The following is a 20,065-nucleotide window of genomic DNA, read 5'->3' as shown; positions in this document are numbered from 1 at the left end:
CTGCTTGTATAGCAAAGCCAGGTGGATCTTGGGAACTGGGGGACTTGTGTGCACTTCCAGCAATGTGGTCTGGTTCATGGGTGGTTAGGGCTTGCTTCCTGCCACTTGGCAATAGGAGATGTGTTGGATTAATGTAATAGGATCACCCTGTAGGTCACCTTTAGTTATCTACAGTCATGGTATTTTGCAAAATGGGCAGAACAGGTAATGCAGATGATGTGAGGCACTTGAGTGAATATAATAGAGACACAGAGCTGCAGAGCTGTTCTCTTTGACTCCAGAGCAGGTTTTTACTGTGTTTGGTTTTGTTCAGGGTCAGATTTTTTTCTTTTCTTCCTTGATCTAATACAGAGAACAAAGACTTGAGTGGCCTTATGCTGTAAAGGTCCTACCTTCAGCATATCACATGCCCTCATTAAGAACATAAAGAAAAAGGGACTCTGATTCCTTCAGAATCTGGAAAAAGCTCAGACTTAATAATCCTCATGTTGTGGGAGGAAGGATTATGCCATCTGAAGAAGCAGCTTTGTCTATTGTAACTCCCTTTTCATACTTGGGAAAGGTAGATGTATTTTTTTTCTGTATAAATACATTCATTTTAAAATAAATTTAATAAAAATAGTTTTTAATTTTTTTAAAATAATTGTGGGCCAGGCCTGTAGCAGGAAATATTCAAAGCTAAAACGTAGATAGTTCTTATAGGAGACCATAAAAATAGGAAAAAAGAAAATAATTTATTTAAAATAAGTTTCTGTAAGTTTGTTAAGAAAATATAAACATGTTTGGAGTACTCATTGGTGTATGAAGTAGTCTGTATAACAATGTTATTATGGTAAAATGGAAAAGACTAACTTGATACACACTAGTTTCAAGGTTCTGTTAAAGCAGGAGAAATCTGTGCTTTGGCTAAGTCTGGTGTACAATGTCTCCTGGCTGCAATTTGCTTTCTAGCCAATTTCTGACCATTTTTTACTAAATCTATTGTTGTGCATCGTGTTGCACAGAAGCAGCACCTGGCACATTACTGGAAAACTCTTTTTTTCTCTCTTGAACTTCTTTAGCAAAAATTCTGCTGACGGAATTGTTGATTTGATCTTTTTTTCTTAAAAGTAGCTTTGATCCTGATCTTTTGCATTTACCTAATTTGTGCTTTCATGTAATAAGGATCTATAAAAACCAAACCAACCAACCCTAAACTATAAAATATCCCCCTACATTGATATTCACAGATTCTGGGTTTTTGAAAACTATTGAAATAACCAAGTCAATCAGGTTTTTGCTAAAAAGCTTTGATGTTTGCTTAAATCAACCTAACAGATGTCCCCAGTGATATTTCATGATTGGTGTCTCTGTGAAGTTGGCAGAGATTTTGGTCAGATAGGCAATGTTTTTGCTAAGTGCTGTTGCTTAAATTAGTACAAGTCAAAAATTAGTGGTCTTCTCCGGTGAGTTTCTCTTTATCCTTCTATCTCAAAATATTTCCTAAATAACAAGAGAACCTAACTGAAAATTCATATATAAATTTATATGTAAAAAGTTATAAACTGAAAATTTTGACTAAACCAGAGTGCTATTTTGACAGCTGTGACTCAGTCTCTACTTTGAGGTGTGAAAGTAAAACATGACTCAGCAGTGAATTTTGTAATAGCAGAATTAATCTTGTCATATATAAAGTTTAACTGTAGGTTAGATTCTTGTTTACTCACTCTTTAAAAATGTTTTTTTTCTTGCTGGAAAATGGTAGTGTTTATGTGGAAGTACTCAGCTTAAATAACTCTGTAAGAGATATGCAGTCCTTCTAGCTTTAGTAGAATGAAGAATGACTTCATTTGCATTTGTAGCAGAAAAAGAAGATTCTTTCCATGACTTAGCCAACAGTCTAAAACTCAGCTTATGGATTTTGTACTCCCCCAGCCCCTGCTGTTCAACTTATGTTCAGTTTTATGCTGAAGACAGCAGAAGGTAAACTTGTAGAGTTTCTGATATTGCTCTTTCTAGGAAGTCTGTTGGTGTAATTAAGCCACAGTTGAAGCCTCAAGAGCAGGATAGTCTGTTGGATGTATCTGTTTCCCCTGGCACAGAGTGGGAGTGCTGTTCTGCTTTACCTTCTGACTCCAGCTAATGAGATCTGGTAATGCACAGGAGTTGCATAAATCTTCGCATATCATAGTACTGAAACTTAGAGTTACTCAGCTGGGAAATCCTGTATTCCCATGCAAGCCAACATGCAAGCTTGCTACCTTATTCTTCTCAAGCATCTGTCTTTTGTTAAAAAAATAGGATTGTTTCTTCATATGCTCCTACATATATATATATGCATTTTTTTTCTGTCTAAATTGTTTCATTATTGGCTTTTCTTCTTTTTTGGTGATGGTGGGCTAGAGACTTAGGATTTGCTAGTGTCTGACATGAACATATAAATCCCATCAATGTCTGGGTTAGAGCACAGCTGGGACCAGTAATTAGTCTGGGAGCACTTGTAGGACTGGAAAAGGCAATGTTAAAATTACCAGGCCTGGAATCAAAAAGGTCTGTCAAATGTACTTCCCTTCAGGTGTTTAGCCTTTTTTTGTATGTTACACTGTGCATGTTATTTTCTTCAAAAGGAAGTATTTCTTGAAGCACCCAAGAATATTTATTTTTAGTATTATTTAGTGTATATTACTCTTTGTTTCTTAAATCATTCTTTCATTATTTGGGAAACAGTGATTTCTTGGTGGGTAGTTATTTAAATGTTGAGGAAGAACTGTGTTTCAGACCGGGTGTCTATCAATTATTTAATGGTTGCTATGATGTATTTAAATAAAATGAAGAGCTGTGCCAAAGAAGGCAGGTTGCCAGCTACGTAAAATTGAAAACGAATTGCAAATGGGTTAGAGTACGCAAAATGAGCAACAAATGTCACAATTTCTGATCACTCAAGTTAAAATTGTCCTTTTTTAAAGTGTTTTTTGAAGGTTAAAATAGGGCAGCCCTTTAAAATGAATTCAGGTAATCAATTCAAAACTTAGTGTTTATGCTAACAAATTATTGTATACAAACAGAATTTTTGCAGCAAGATACTGATCTTGCACTACGACCATCAGTGTCGAATACTTTTTCCAAATGTGGTTGTGGAGGAGAATTTTTATTCTTATTTAACACTTCACCAGATCTGACTATTCCTACACTGTAATGCACTTTCATTTTTTTGAAATGTTTCTTTGTAGAACCAGTTTCTTTGTAGCCCAGGCAACCAAAGCATTTTATAGGACGGGAGTGTTGTGTACCCCAGCCCTTGAGGGAGTAACTGTACAGACTTGCTCTTTACAAATAGATGTGGTTGTGCTTTGAGCAGGGCGGGAGTTAGTTGTTTTGCTTTGATTTGGTCTTTTCCTTGCAAATGCATGAGTGAAAATATGCTTCTTCCATTAAGTAAAGGTCAAGGGTTGATTTTGAAATCAGGTTCCTGTAATTTGGGGGGGTGGGCATGAGGAGCACAGTGTTACCCTGTTTGTGATGGCTCTGATTACTTTGTAAGTGCAACTTTTTCCTTGTTTGCATTTTAAAAAATTTTCTTCTGTTTAGAAATTATGAAAGAAGAAATATTTTTCTTAACCTCATCTCAGTGTAAGGAAACTGATTACATTAAATAATTTTTCAAGTATTTTTGCATCTATGCTTCACTGCTACAAAAGATAGGAAATAAAGACAATCTCATTGACAGAAGAAATGTTTGTCTCATTGATACATCATGTGATATTCTAATTTTTCTTTTTTTTCTTTAACAGGTATCTTTCAGATGAAGGGATTGAAGCTTGCTTAACTTCATCTGAAAAAGTTAATACGAATGATATTATCCTAGTTGCCCTTAATGTAAGTTATGGTAGTGAAAATGTTTTTTTCAGAGAAATCATGCTAAAAATGATAGATCTAATGGCTTAAGTATCTGTTTGTGTGTGTAATTCAGTGTGCTATTGTCTGTGTGTTTTATGTAAAGGACAGAGTATTTACCTCTATCCTTGCCTGTATGAATTGTGAGTTTTATTTGGAAAAAAACATCTATTCCAAACTACAAAACCTGTAGGAGAAAAAATGAACAGAGTTAGAAGTAGGAAAATATATTTTTGTTTATGAAATATAAAACTAAAGTCAAACTACAAGCAGTAATATAATCAGAAGTGCTGTGTAATGACACGAGTGAAGTTTTAGTACAGGTTTGTAGGAATGAATAAAACACCCTTACTTTGACTTCTGGTCTTTATACACCTTAAAGCATACTCAGACTACATATCCATTGTTGTCTACGTACTTATGTAACTAAAACCTCTTTTTTTCTTTACTCTAGAAATCTGGATTAGTAGTCATAATTTTGACAAAAAATTAGCAAGGAATATACAAGATAGAGCAACATCTTTGAAGCAATAAGCCATAATATTTTTAAGGATATGAGAAAAGTGTGCATTGTGAATCCCTGTATTTTAGAATTCTAGTATATACATTGTTGGTAAACATTAATAAGTCTGCTGCCTTTCTTAATTCATGTATTAGTTATTTTAACATATTTTATCAAATTCATACTTAGATGTTTTAAATGGTTTAATATAAACTTTGTAATAACTAGATGTAATTTCAAAGGGAAAAACAATGTAGTCAAGTGCTTAAGAGAAAAGTAGTCTTCCATGATGAAATTAGAAATAATAAAATAATGAAATTATGTGAGAATTGTTGGGGATTATTTTGTCCACCCTCAAGATTCAACCACTAGAGGTTTCTGATGATACTCTGGAAGAGTGTCCCCTCTGCTCCTTTCACTTATTCTTTAAAGCATGTGTTCAATCACTCATGTATGCAGGTGTCAGTTCATGTAAGGAATATGAAAAAAAATAAATTGTAATGCAAAGATGCAAAAAATATAGTACAAAACACGAAGAAGTCAGGCATTTGATTTCTGGACCAGAGAAGCATGTCCATATATTTGAGAATGCATTGCTGCTTTGTACAAAGCCCAAATAAAATACTTGTGAGTTGCTGGGTATTACCCTGCATGTAATACCCAGTGCTGGAAGAAGTACTGACATGATCATTTGTGCCTGTGTTGTTATTTCAGGTTTGTTTGATAGATAATAAAAATAAACGAGAAATATTCCACAAGTACTCCAAAGCAAGAATTAATGGCTTATCACTTTTTATTATTAAGTCAGTTGTTTTTGTGCCCAGAAGATTAACTTGTCTGTTGAGTAAGTAGAGAGTTGCAGTGGCAAGATAACAGTGAATTTATATTCCACTTCTTAAAAATTCTTTCTTGACTGCTAGAGGCACGTTTCAGGCAGAAGAAATCAAGGAATCAGCTGACCCTTTTTACCTTTTGTGTGTGTGCGTGTGTGTGAATTGCTTAAATAAGTATAAAGTACACATAAATATATCTTCAGTCCTTCATGAAAAAATAAATGTTTTTATTTTGTCTGAGAACTTAAAAAGAATATGTAAAAGTTATGTCCCATTCCTGCTGCTCTGATTGCAAAGCTGGAGACTTCAGCAAGGGCAAGTCCTGCCTGAGCAACGCAGTGACCTTCTGTGATGGGGTGGCTGCATTGGTAGATGAGTGAAGGGCTACAGATGTCATTTATCTGGTCTTCTGTAAAGTATTTGACACAGTCCCTGAGAATATCCTTCTTTCTGAACTGGAGAAAGATGGATATAATGAATGGACTGTTAGAGGCATGAGAAAGTAGTTGGACAGTCCCATCCAGAGGGTAATGATCAATGGCTGAGTCCCAATGGACATCAGTAGGGAGTGGTGTCCCTGAGGGATATGTATTGGGACCAGTGTCACTAAAATAGCTTCATTAATGACACAGATGAAGGGACCAAGTGCACCCTCAGCAAATTTTCAGATAACAGCAAGCTGAGCAGAGATGTTGACACCTGAAGGACAGGATGCCATCCAAAGTGACCTGGACAAGCTCAAGATGTGGGTGCATGGGAATCTTGTGAGGTTTAACAAGACCAAGTGCGATGTGCTGCACCTCGGTTGGGGATATCAGCACAGGCTGGGGAATGAACAAATGGAGAACAGCAGTGCTGAGGACTTCGTGGTGCTGCTGGATGAGGGGCTGGGCATAACTCAGCCATGGGCACTCAGCCCAGAAAGCCAAACCTGTCCTGGACTGCATCCAGAGCACCGTGGGCAGCAGGGTCAGGGAAGGGATTCTGTTCCTCTGCTCTGCTCTCGTGAGACCCAACCTGGAACACTGCATCCAGCTCAGTGCAGGAAGGACATGAACCTGTTGAAGCAAGTCCAGAGGAGGGACACCAAGATGATCAGAGAGACAGAGCAGCTCTCCCCTGAGGAAAGGCTGGGAGAATTGGTTAAGAGATTGGTTGAGAGATGGTTAAGCCTGGAAAAGAGAAGGTTTAGGGGTGAACTAATTGTGGCCTTTCAGTGCCTGAAGGAAGCTTATAAAAAAGATGGAGGGAAAAACTTTTTACAAGGATCTGTAGTGAAAGGACAAGGGGGAATGGCTTCAATCTGAGAGTAGGTTTAAGTTAGGTATTAGGAGGAAATTCTTTACTGTGTGGGTGGTGAGGCACTGGAACAGATTGCTCAGAGAAGTCTCCGAGAGTGGATGCCCCATCCTTGGAAGTGTTTAAGGCTGAGTTGGATTGGCTCTGAGCAATATGTCTTGGTGGAATGTGTACACTGCCCATAGGAGGGGAGTTGGAACTAGATGTTCTTTAAGGTCCCTTTCAACCCAAAACATTCTATGATGATTCTATGATATGGGTCTGGAATACACAGGAACAGTTTATAGGAGCCTGTGTGCTATTCAGAGACACACAACCAACAGATGAGTTTCCTCTGATATGCTCAGATTGAAAAACTGAATGTGCTTCTGTATCATTACCTGGCTATCTTGTGCAATAGAGGGAAGATTGGGCATTTATTCCCTCTATAGATACCCAGTAAATATACTAAAAGTACATTCTTATGACTGTTCTTTTATTTGTAATGTATCAGGGTTTCTCACTCAAAACCAGAATAAATCAATTGTTTACAATATTTCAGATACTAAAATACAGTCCTGCTCAATTCTAGATCAGGGTGCCACAACAGTAGGCCCTTGACATAATATTAATGGCAAAATATTGGTTAAGTTCTTGTAGTAATTACATTTAACACAATTTTCTTTTGCAAGAGTTGTTTATGATCATAATAAGTAAGGATTTGTGCATGTAAAAAAACAGAAACTAAAAATTCTTTTCTCTAAGTGCCAGATGGAGAGCAAAGAAAGGTGTTTCACCTCTATTAAACCTCACAGTTATGTTTAACCATTAAACACTGCATAGTCATTTGGTTTTGTCTATTTTAAAGCACTTTAATCAATGTTGAAAATGCATTTAAAACAAGAATATAATTTAAAAAGCAAAAGGAATTATTTTGTAAACTCTTGAGTTGAATTTTTTATCACACACAGGAGTGGATTTCTTTTATAAATAGTTATCATTATGGAAAAAAAGCTACTCTTTTTTCCTATTTTATGTTTTTGGGTTTTTTTAAGTGCATATTTTAAGTTAATATTTTCTTGTCTTCTGTAATAATTTCAGACAGATTTAAGAACGATTGGCAAGAAATTCCTCCCCAGTGACATCAATGGTGGAAAGGTGGAAAAGGTAGACAATATTTTTACTTCACTTTTCTGTATTCTGTGATTTCTGTGTGATGGCAGCCTTCTATGGCACATTAGTCTGGTTTTGTCATTACTTCATATACAAAAACCCCCAACATCTGAATATATTACAGTGTAAATATATGAACATAAGCTTCATGAAAGAGGGCTTTTTGGTTTTTATTTCACAACTTTGAAATGCTTAAATAAAAATCTGAACAATCCTGGCGTCTTCATTTTTTTCTGAAAAGTCATTTAACTTATTTGGGCTTGACATTTTATCAGAACTCCATTTTTTATCCCACTCATTATCCTGAGAGAGCAACAAAGCAGGCCAGAAATAAATGGAAGTAGCCGTTTGATTCTGATACAGAGTGATACATGTTAATGCTGTGTTACTTACCTACTGACATCCATGGCTATAGCTGTGCACTTTATGTAATTTTCCTATGGCTGTGATTCCTACAGGTTATGTGGAAAAAATATGTTAGATGATGTGACACCTTATGTGCTGGAGAAGAGTATTATTATGCTAACTTGGTGTGCTAGATTTTAATGTGTGTTGTGTGTTTAGGTAAAAATGAAGTTTGTCCCCTTCTATATACCCTTCCAGTTTTTTTCCTTACATGCAATTCAGAGAGTGGATAAATTAAATAATTTTATTTTAAGCCTGGCAGTGGTTCTCACTTCCATTCTTTATCCCTTATTTCAAATATTGACCATCTATCACTGATGTGAAAGTTCTGAGGGAAACATATTTCTTTACTGTTCAGATTCAGATAGTGCTAAGTTAAGGTGGGTTTGTTTTAAGAAGGTGAGATTGATTGATGAGGGAGGCTGTTAAGAACTGTTTGGATTTGTTTATTCTGTTGTCTAAATGGAGTTGTCGCTGCTGCAAGCACAGACTTCTACAAGAAAAAAAGCACAAACATTATTGCCATTTATGCAGAGTACACTTCCTAGAGAGTCCATTTCAGGATCATAGATTTTAGCTAGGCAGCAGTCTATGCATGCAGCATATTACCCCATAAACTAACTTTATGGAAGAGTTTTATTAACTTTATCTATATTCATAGATCTTCAGAAAATTATTCTAAAACACCCAAACCTGACACTTGCAAATAATTTCCTGGAGGATAATCCTTCAGGATTTGGAAAGAATTGCACAGAAAAAAAATCTGCTTGAGAAGGACTCCTATTTATAATTTTTAGCTCAAGGTATTAGATACTGTGCTGAATCCTTGCTTTCTTAACTGTAATTTCCTTTTTTTTTTGAGTAGAATAAAGCAAATCTAACTCTAATTAGTGCTGCTGTTTAACTTTTAATGTCTGCAAATACATTATGTTATAGAGCTATGTGTTTACAAAAAAAAAAGAATATTTGCTTTATGGGAGAGGAACAATTTACTAGTCTTAATCTCTCAGTAGAAAGTAGTAATATGTTGTTCAAAAATGTTTCAGTGAAAAATAGAAAATATCTGCTACTATTGTTCCTCTCAGCCAAGACTAATATCGGTATTATTTATCTGTATCTTAAGAACCTATGATGTATTTCCACCTTGCATAGAAAATAACTTCATTTATTTAAAAAATAACTTATTATTCAACTATTTGCCAGTTATAATAGGCAAATAGTTGCATAAAAGCTGTGAGAGTCTTAGTATGAAACATGGGTATTTGACCATTATAGATGATTATCAACTTCAGTCAATACAAAGAGCTGTCTCACTCATTTAATATCTGTGTTTTGTAGGGGTTTTTAAAAAAAAAATCAATATTACCAGCATTAACCACAAGATGGCCACATTTGCATAGCATTTGGGAGAACTGAATCCTCCCATTTCTATCTAGAGGACTATATACCATAAAGATACTTTAAGTATTTTTGAAGGAATTAAAGCGCAAAAACAACTATAAAATTAAAATGTATAATTTTAAAGCTGTTACATTTAAGGTGTTACTGGTTTTCTTTTGAGAACTTCTGTCATTACAATGGAAACATTAATTGCAGAAGTAGCATTCAGAAAGGATTTGAGTTGTGATCTGAGAGTTCATTTCTGAGTACTGGCAAATTGATGGTAAGCTGTTGAAAACATAAGGTGCCAGCGATTTAATTCCTGTCAAAGGTTAATCATATGCTTCCCAATTTCTATTTCATTGGTTTTTTGATTGTGGATTTTTGTTTTCTACAGCCTGTTTTTTTTTTTTTGTCAAAATGATGATCAGATTTGTTGTTCCAGTTAAGACTGATCTGCATTTAAAAAAGCCTCTGTCAGTGAGAGTGATTGCCACATCAGATCTTTTACCGCCATCACAGCAAAGCTACTGTGCTCCTGTTCTCTTATTTATTAATTTCTCTTCTTTTTATACATACTCACCTACTGGTTATCTGCTCTCATTTTGTATTCTTCTGGCTACCTGTTCTTCAAGGCTAGAAGCTGGTGAACTGTGCACTTTTTCCTTTTTTTGCTGTCATTTAGGAGCTAGAGATCAGTTGAACAGCCACAGACAACTTTTTTTTCAGAGAAATTAAAATGACTTAGCCATAGCTGAAATGTGATAAATTATTCAGATGGTTGATTGGGGCTTGGATTTTTCAGGTGGGCTTGTTTTGCTTTATTTTGGTGTTTTTTGTTTATGGTGGGGTTTTTTAGTGCTTCTTTTTGTGTGTTTTTTGTTTGTTTTTTGGGTTTTTTTCAGTTATTTTATTTTTTCTAACACAGATTGTGGTGTGGTTAGTAGGGTACCAATTTTAACATAATCAATATAGACAAGTGGTGTCCCTTCAGTTTGTTATATTTTGATTGTACCATTGTTCAAAGAAGCTATGTTGATAGTTGATGTTTACAAAGCAGTTGTACTTGAAATTTCCTCTTGATCCAAGTAGTCTTATCAGTTGTGTTTTCTGTTCTTTAGAAGACTTTGACAGTGATACCCTGCAGTGAAATCTTATCTGGACTCCATGCTATGTTCGAAGTGACAGTATCTGTATTTTTGTTTGTTTGCCTCCTCAACTGTTCTCATTCACTTTTATTTTATAATTGGTATCTCAGAGATGTGTGAAGCATCACAACTGTTTCTCTGAAAAAGCCATTTTTATCATGCTTTAGAACACAGACTACATGAGTGATAGAAATTCAACATGACTGCCTGATCAAATTACACTTTTCTTTGCCTGGGGGCATCTGTTGGTCTGTCTAGATATTGCAGTGTGTTTGCTTAACAGTGCTAACAATTTTGTCTTTTCTGTTTGACTTATCTAGCTGGAAGGGCCGTGTGTCCTGCAAATACAGAAAATTCGCAATGTTGCTGCACCAAAGGATAATGAAGAATCTCAGGCTGCTCCCAGAATGTTACGTTTACAGATGACTGACGGACACACAAGCTGTACAGCTATAGAATATAGTAGCATGTCAAAAATAAGGTGAACAACTTTATTTTCCATGTTTTCCTTTGTTACTTAAATGTCCTTGAAATAATGGAAGTGTCCTTAGTAATTGATGAAAAAAAAATGCTTGACAAAAGAGGCTTTCATCTTGGATTTGTATATAAAGGAGAAATTTAAATTCAGCATGCAAAGGTATACATGAATGTGATTTACAGTTCTGTTTATGCTGAACTACATAATGGAAGAAAGTGGATTTTTGGAGCCATCTACTGAGTTGTAGTTTCACAACACACAGCATTTTGGGGGTGAGTGTAAACTTGGGCAAAATTCCCAATTTTTAGTAGTAGCAGATCTTTTGCCTTGCCTTTGTAGCAGGAATGCCACAGGCTTGACACTCCTAAGCCAGTGCAACTAATGCTGCTTAACCATGAGCTGGCCTTTAACTTGGATATTTCTTCAGTTAAAAGTGAAGGGTAAGAGAGCTCATTACTGCTGAACATGGAGATGTTTTGTGTGTTTGATTATGGAGGTGCTAAAAACAATCTCTGGTGTTTAGTGTGCAGAGTCATGGTGTGATCTGCAGTCTACTAGTTCAGATAACTTTGGTTTAAAAAAAATCCCTTCTTTCTCAGCTAGCTGCAACTGTTAGATATAGATAGATACTTAATTTTTGAATGTCATCTTTTACTGTTAAATTGTTCCTTCTGAGCAGGAGCCAGCTTGCAGTTTAGAGTGATGCTGTCAGAACATTTAATGATATTTTAGTTTTAGCTTGAGCCAGCAGAACTTGGAATATCATATTCCAATGTGAATATAAAGACAGCAATAAAGGAAGGCAAACAGACTCCTGTGTTAGTAGATTCTAGATCACAAAATGTTTAATGATGAACACCCAGTACAAGACATAATTTGAAAGCTTTTTGATAAAATCTCAAAAATGTTAGAGAACTCACCATTTTAGTAATGTTTTGAGCTATTCTTTTTACGTAACATTTAAAGTTTTAATTTGTGTAATATGTAATTGTTTCAGGTTTGATGTTGGACTATTAAACTGCAATAATTTGCTGTTTCTGTACATAGTGTTATTTTACATAAATAAAAATCACAAATTTCTTTTAAATGATAGGTTTTTCATTGCTATAGTTTCCATTTACCCCTTTCCTCTTGCCTAATTTTTTCTGTATTTATTTCATGTCTATTTTTTGATCTCATTTTCTTGGCCTTTATCAGAATAATCCAAAAATCCATTAACGTTGCTAAGGTTAAATGCCACTGTATGGTGGTACTGTAATTGGATGACTCTACTATGAATGTTCCTCACCATGTGGTACGGGCATGTGATTGCAACAGTAGCTTTAGTATATTTTAAAGAGATTGTCTCTCAGTTGAAAGGTTTTAACTGGCTGTGTCCTGCTTCTCACAAAAAGAAGCAGTTTCCAAATTGCACTGCTTGTCATATCTTTCAATTATGTGTTGGAAATATGTGATTCTGTTATGCTTCTGCTGTTGCTTTTCCTAGGGTAGATTCATGTGAGAAGAAGATAAGCTGGCTCCTTGTGAGAGCTAATGACAGAAAGTATTTATATGTTTTGAAATTACAGAGTAATAAGAGAAGAAGGACTATGAGTTGCATATTTTTTTAATATTTATTTATGCAGTCCTGCCTCTTAGCAATGTTCCTTTCTAACCACTCTATGTGTCTACTAAGTTTAATGTCAAAAACAAAACAGATGATTAACTATTTGGAAATCCACTCTTAATTGTAAATATGAGGAAACTGCCTCAAAATCAGTTGTCTAAGAATATCATCTGATGGTCAAACCAAATAATTAGTTTGGTATTATGAAATTGGGTATTAACCAAACAGACAATTTGCCAATATTCATCTGTGTTAGAATCAAATTTGAAATATGGCATTTTTACATAATGGGCGGGAAGTGTTCCAATAAAACTATTGAAAAGTACTGTGCTTTTTGATGCTATTTTTTTATTGTGGCATATGATAATTATAATAATTATGGAATAATTATATTGTATAGAATTATAATGGAATTATCCTAAGAGTGGTTTTTTATATGTTTCTTTGTGGCAGACTATCAATAAATGTATTTGAATTTTTTGACTTTGTTTCTACCTCTAGCCTGAACACTCCACCTGGAACAAAAATTAAGCTTTCAGGAACTGTTGAAGTGAGAAATGGATTCTTGCTGTTGGATGACAGTAACACAGCAGTTCTTGGAGGTGAAGTGGAGCATCTTATAGAAAAGTGGGAATTACAAAGGGTGAGGTAACACCACTGGCAATGCTTGTCTTACAAGTTGCATATTACATTTAAAAATGTCAAGCTTATTCTGTTGACTGTGAACTTTGGTATGATAAGCTTTTAGAACTGTACTGTCCAAATAGTTTTAGGGCTGCAGCCAAATGTATGGCAGTAAGTGATCTTTTCATGGGAACTGATTCATTTCTGCAGGGATTGAAAACATTAATCAAACATTGTAAATTTATTTTGGTAGTCATGGGTGGTTGCTTTCTTAAACAGTGTGTTTGGTACCAAAATACTATGGAGTTCTGCCTTTTACCGTTACTGTCTGCAGACTGTGTCTTTTTGAGGCAAAAATAATTGAATAAATGTACAGAAAAACATTGAAATTGGTAACCTTTGGTATGATCCCTGTATTCCACATTTCATCAGTAGTTTAGATAAATTGTGGTTACAAAGTCAAACTGGAAATATAAAATTCTTCCAGCAAGGCATAAATACATGTAAACCCCTTTACTTTGGTTCCTGTCCCATTAAAACAAAAGTGGCTGCAGGAATATTTTTCCATACATTTTCTCACAAACAGGTGGAATTTCCTAAGGCAGGAGTTGTGACCCTACTGCCAATATTCTCAAATACTTTCCAGATTAACTATTGCTACTACAACCACACACATCTCTGTATATTTGCATCCACATCTCTGAAACAGAGTAGTTGCTTATGAACACGATGGTTGGTTCTGTATGGAGTACTCATTTTATTGCTGCTCCTGCTAAGTTGGGCGCAGTATTTTTTATAAGAACTGGACTTCTTTGGTGTTTGGTTGCACTTAGTAGATTTTGGCAAACTGGACCAGGATTAATTTGAATTTTAGAGTTACACATTCTAGTAGATTCTGTTTGGCATCCTTCAGCTTTTACAGCTGAAAATAAAGGTTTTTTTAGGACACAAAAGCATTCCTGGTTTTAAATGAAGCTTTTAAATAAAAAAGGTTCTGGGCCAACAGCAGAAACATCCCATTTTATGATTTTTATTCTTACTTAGTATTAAGTCTTGTGAGTTCTTACTTCAGTTAAAAAACACTGAGTTTTAAGGTAGATGGGGCAGAAGAGAGAACATAGAGCTAACACATTCTTAAGAATGTTGTGCAACTCACAAGACAAGAATAGAACTAGTTTGCTTTCTTGGTGATATTTTGGACAGTTTGTTTTCATATTTCTTCTACCTGGACTTCAACAGATAAGTTTTGCTTTATAAATAATAATTGTTTTTTAAAATCACTATCAAGAAATAACTTGCAACAGGCTCTGTTTACATAAATAAAGAAAGCAAAGCATCTAATAACCAAAGGCATGCTGCTGACTGCAACTTTCAGCACTTGTTAGCCAGTTCTCTTGGCTGTATGCAATACATTTAACAGAGTGGTAGCTGTCACTGATTAGCTCTGGTATGGTACAGAAAGTTAAGTATTGCCTGCTGCTATACCCTCAGTGCACTGGTTCTCAAACTTTTGGAGTTTGCCAGAGTATTGTTTTCTTTTTCTTGTTGACCAGCTAACAGCACATGAATGTGACCATGTCAGAAAAACTGTGGGTGACAAGGAATCATTTTGGACAGATGAACCATGGCCACTGGAAATTGTAGTTCCAGTTCTATATCCACACTGACAGGTAGACAGATAGGGCTCTAGAAGCCAGATGCTACATGGTAGCAGTTTCCCTAAGAACTTTATGGTTCTATTCTGCTCAGAAAGGTTTTGTAGAAGAGTACAGCTGACAAATAAGCATAATTGCTAAAATATCTGAGAGGTGATAAGCACATTGCCACTCCTTGTCTAATCTTGCCACGAAGGTGTAAATAAAATGCTGAACTGTATTTGCATAAAAAGACATAAAACTTTTATTTGTGTAACTATTTCAAATTAATTGTTCTGAAGCTAGTTTTTTTGTTTTTAAAGGCAGTTTTATATTTTCTCTCCACTAGAAAGTCTGAGATGTGTTAGTTTGTAGATCATCCTGTGCAGATGATGAAATAAGGGGGTGTTGTACTTAATATAAAGTTAGTGTTATTAAGCTAAATGATATTATGAAACTTTAGAAGAAAAGTTGTTTTTCCTTTCTTAAAGTATTGCCCTTGTACCTGCTTGTCAGCTTCTACTTGTTCAGTTGTATTACTATTTGTTCCATTCAGAACAGCTTTTGAAATTGCTCTCAGGAAGAATCAAGTTTTAGTAATAAAAGACTCATACTACAATGTAGTATATGTGGAATGAATTATCACAGCATTGAACATCATTAAACAAATATCACAGCAATGTGACCAGCATAATCACACTGCATGAAGAATAAATATGCTCTTCCTTGTAGCATTCAATTTTATCATAAGGTAAATTCTTGCCTGGAAATTTCAGGTCTTATTAAGTGTCCCTATTTAAGCAATAGTAAATAAATAAGGAAGGAGTAAATGAGACTGTTGTGAGATTTTTTTTTCTAGACTATTTGGAAATATAAGGTAAAGTGTCTTGGACATCTTTAGGAAAAAATGCAATTACAAATAATTATTGCTTTGTGGTGTGTTCTGATGGTGACTGATGTTACAAACATGAAGGATCAGTATCTGTAAGATATTGCTGGTACCCCTCTTATGAGGGAAGAGTAGTTTGTATTGCTATTCAACAAAACACCAGACAATATGTAAAAGAAGTCTGAAGCAAATCTACTGAGACGATTGGTGAGACTGTTTGGTAGGTTCTTAAATTTTTAACACTAAGAATTACAGATCATCTAAAAGTAAAACTCTTAGTATACTTAATATACTAAGACTTTTCTCTTTCGGTGAAGGTGAGGCTAAATGTTGAGATTACCTCATGGGAAAAGGGAGTAGTTTTATGTATACTTCAAAATACATGTATAAAGAAGGGCAAGGATACAACAGTACGTAATGCCTAGCAATCTCATATTGTAAATCATAGTTTTTTAAAAGATGCTTTAGGAAATACGATTTTAGTGTCATGATGCAAATAGAGCAAAAAGGGTAAAAGAAGTACACTAAATGTATTTAAAGCAAAGTTTATTGTAAATGATAGTTACTGCTGGGTTATGAGGAAATTTACTTGTAAGTTAAAAAACGATTGTGTGTGTTGGCAGTTTGCTTTTTATTCAGTGCAATGTGAAACTTGGTTTCTAAAGCAGCTGCTCTCACTTCTCAGTAGAGAGTGTTCCTTGAGAAGAAGGTTTTAGGGCTCTTATTTACCATTAGATCATTAGAATTCTTTCATTATGGATAACAGTTTTATGCAATAATTTGTTATGATTCAAAATTTATGTAGGTAAATGTTGGTAATTAGGCAGTCAGTTTTTAAGGGCTATTTTGCCATTTGCCCAGTTGCACATTTGATCAGTAGACTGGAACAATTTTTTTCTTCTATGTGGTTTCTTGGTTCTGATTTGGGAAAGAAAGAAAAAAGTGTAAATTCAGCATGCTCTTCCTGTTTATAGGACATGAGGAATTAATCTGATGCTTGAGTTCTTGTGTAGCGTATAATTTTTTTTCTTTAAATTATAATTTGATTCAGCATGGGAGTTCATTCCAAAATTGCCTGCATTTCTCTAGGTACAAACAAACAAGCAAACAAATAGAAATGGCAAAATAAGTGCAGAGTTTACTGCACCTGGAATGCCTGCTCTGGGGAAGTGAAGTGGCCTGGCCATGAAATCACTGTTGTAATGTGCTGCTCCAGTTAATAGGTACAGGAGGGTTGTGAGCATGCTGCAGTGATCAGTCCTTGGTTAGCTCATATTTCTAAGTGAACTGACTGAAACAAAAGCAGAAAAATTTCATGATTTCTGCACTTCTAAGTGTTTTTTTGAATAATTTATTGAATACTTTATCAGTATTTTTTGCTCCAAGGCATGAGAAAAAGGATTATTCTTTTTTTTTCCCACCTTGAAAGGAATTAATAACTATAAATGATTTAGAAAACAGTCTTTGGCTCCTGAATAAAAGTAGTTAACTTGAAAGGAGCGGACCAAAAGTTTTAATATGGATATGTGTTGACTAAAATAATCTATTACTTAGTTTAAGAAATTCTCTAACGACATAGTGGCTTAAAGCTTATTCATGTTTATACATGTTCATATTCATGTTTATTTCTAACATGATGGATTTAAATCAATTCTACATCAGGGTAATGAATAGATAGGTAAATGTCATATATAGCCTTAAGTAATTAAGGCTGTACCTGGCAACAGAGTGTATGTAGTCATGCATGAATGTCCAATGGGTGAAAAGGACGGTAAGAAATGACGATGATAAAAAGATACATTATAGGAAATGCAATTTTGATGCATTTTTGCTGTATTAAGGATCTGTTCTTTTTTTTTCCTAGTAGCATAGCATTTTGTTTCCAGCAGCGGCAAAAGGAGATTATTTTTAGGGAGAAATCACAGTCTGAGCACTTATACAGCCTTGACATACAGAATTACTATATATCAGAGGATACAATTCTGATTCATCCTTTCTGTGTTTGCTTATGCATGGGATCATGAATTTCACAGAATGGTTGAGGATGGAGGTCATCTGACTCAATCAAGGCCACCTAGAGCCAATTGTCCAGGACAGTGCCCTGGCAGCTTTTGAGTATCACTAAGGATGGGGACTCTCCAGTCTCCCTGTCTCGGTCACTCTCACAGTCAAAAATGTCTTTTGAGATGGAGGGAATCTCCTGTATTTCAGTTTCTGTCCACTGTCTTTGTCATCTTATTGGGCACCACTGAAAAGAGCCTGTCTCCATCATACAGATCAATAAGGTCCCCTGAACCTTCCCTTCTCTAGGCTGAACCCTTTTTAAAGGTGCTGTGTGCCTTTACAATCTGTATTGGCAGTGGTACTTCATACTTATATGAAGAAACATCTGCTGCCTATTTATGTGCTTTGTTCTATTAGTGTAGATTTTGGTATAAAATTGAGTTTTCTACATTTATTCTATGTATTACCTTAGTGATTATGCAAAATTCCATACTTTTCTTTGTTTCTCTGCCTCTCCTCCAACCCTCTTCATACCTTAGGTGACCCAAGATTTAAAAATACAAATTTCTTTTCTGCTTAAAATATTAATCTTGCAAATTTCATATACTTCCTGAAATAAAGACATTTATCATATAATCTGGTTTCTGTTTGCAATTTATTAATTATCAATTTTCTTTTACAGAGTTTGGCAAAACACAATAGGAGTAACATTGGAACAGAAGGTGGCCCTCCTCCTTTTGTACCTTTTGGACAGGTATAGTGTACTTCTCTTTATCACTTCATAAAAGTACCTGTATTATGATATCTAGGTATCTTGTTCCAGTTAAGTAAAGGCTATCAAAACACCTTAGATCTTGATAACTTGGATATAAAAAATGTCTGTTAAAAAAACCCCCAAAACTGTGTTAATCCTGTCTCTTTCTTGTGACAGTTTCCAGTAACATTTTTCTTCTCGATTTCAAACTTAACTTTTTTTAGTGTGTGGAGCCTTTGATTTTGTTAGTGAGATCATGTAGGCATTAATTCAGTCCCTTCTTAAATGCCAGGGAATTTGGCAAGGATCAGCGAATTTCCAAGAATCATCATGATTAAATCACGATGTCTTAGCTACATTATCATATTTTTTATCTATGAGTCTGCTACTCTAATGGAATAAAACTTGTGTGGGTCTTTTTTCAAAGGAGAGCAGGCAGAAGAGTTAATTAAAAATTTCTTTTGCATTTTCAGAAATGTGCATCTTATGTGCAAGTGGATAGCAGAGACCTTGATCGCAGAAAGACTCTGCAAATGACAAATACTGTAAAAACTGTTGCGGACAATGATGAATTTGAAAAGCAGAGAACAGCTGCTATTGCAGAAGTAGCAAAGAGCAAAGAGGTAGAATGCATGTGTTGCAGCATTTTACTTACTGTGATTGATTTTTTCTTGTTAAGTATTTCTCGCCTAAATGATAAATGCTTTCTGATATTTGCCTGCTTATAATTCTGCTCCTGTATCTTTAAAAAGATTAATCAGAGTCCTTTTGAATTGATGGCTATGTTCTTATTTTAATAAAGCTAATAAATGTATCATAATGTTTTATTGTAGATATGATTTTGCTATCACTAATAAAAAATGAGGAGTTTACAATTTTGCTAATGAGATTTAAGTAATAAATGCAGGTTATCAATTTTAATCTGCTCTTTTTAATTCTCAAAGCCCCCATGATTCCTTGAACATAGTCTGAAAAAGTAGCTAGGAAATTTAGTTCTAATGCGTCAGGTTTATACGTTCTCCTTTGCTCTTCTTTTTAGTTTCTTTCTCAAATTGCTTAGTAAGTTGCAACAGCTGGAATTATATACCCTTTTTACAGCCTCATTTGGGCACAGGGGAAAAAAAATCCTAACTAATAAATTCATCTTTTTCTGTGTGTGTGTAAATTAGTGGTTTATTTGTTGACCCAGAGTATAATAAAAAAAACCAACAAACCGACAACAACAAAAGAACTGCACTTTTTCTACCAGCTAAATATTCATATTTATTTTCATTATTTCTGTTTGCTGAAATGTTATTTTGTGCTTATCTAAAGACCAAGACATTTGGAGGAGGTGGTGGTAGTAGCAGAAGCAATCTCAGTGTGAGCGCTGGAGGGAATCGAAACAGGGAACTGTTCCAGAAAGAGAAGATAGCAAAACCAGAGGGGAAGAATGAAGGTGTCTACCGAGAATTGGTAAGATAGAAGACTTTAATGGAGTCTTA

At 35.0% G+C, this 20,065-nt stretch overlaps 1 protein-coding gene across 28 annotated transcripts in view; it reads left to right on the top strand.

Moving 5' to 3' along the window:
- TDRD3 (tudor domain containing 3) overlaps positions 1-20,065 on the top strand; it is a 165,974-nt gene that overhangs the window by 110,548 nt on the left and 35,361 nt on the right. For 24 of the 28 annotated variants that reach the window (XM_086881127.1, XM_086881109.1, XM_086881134.1 and 21 more), the window contains 7 exons: positions 3,771-3,855; positions 7,588-7,653; positions 10,913-11,073; positions 13,178-13,319; positions 18,510-18,581; positions 19,055-19,204; positions 19,896-20,036. In XM_086881127.1, coding sequence (XP_086737253.1) covers positions 11,000-11,073; positions 13,178-13,319; positions 18,510-18,581; positions 19,055-19,204; positions 19,896-20,036 — 579 coding nt within the window. In that variant the 5' untranslated portion in view covers positions 3,771-3,855; positions 7,588-7,653; positions 10,913-10,999. The remainder of the gene's footprint in view (positions 1-3,770; positions 3,856-7,587; positions 7,654-10,912; positions 11,074-13,177; positions 13,320-18,509; positions 18,582-19,054; positions 19,205-19,895; positions 20,037-20,065) is intronic. The other 4 variants (XM_086881135.1, XM_086881137.1, XM_086881136.1 and 1 more) reach the window with 1 other exon arrangement.

This window comes from Cyanistes caeruleus, chromosome 3, assembly GCF_971803275.1.
Source record: "Cyanistes caeruleus chromosome 3, bCyaCae1.hap1.1, whole genome shotgun sequence".
NCBI classification, from domain to species: domain Eukaryota; kingdom Metazoa; phylum Chordata; class Aves; order Passeriformes; family Paridae; genus Cyanistes; species Cyanistes caeruleus.
This window is presented reverse-complemented; position numbering and strand designations above follow the sequence as displayed.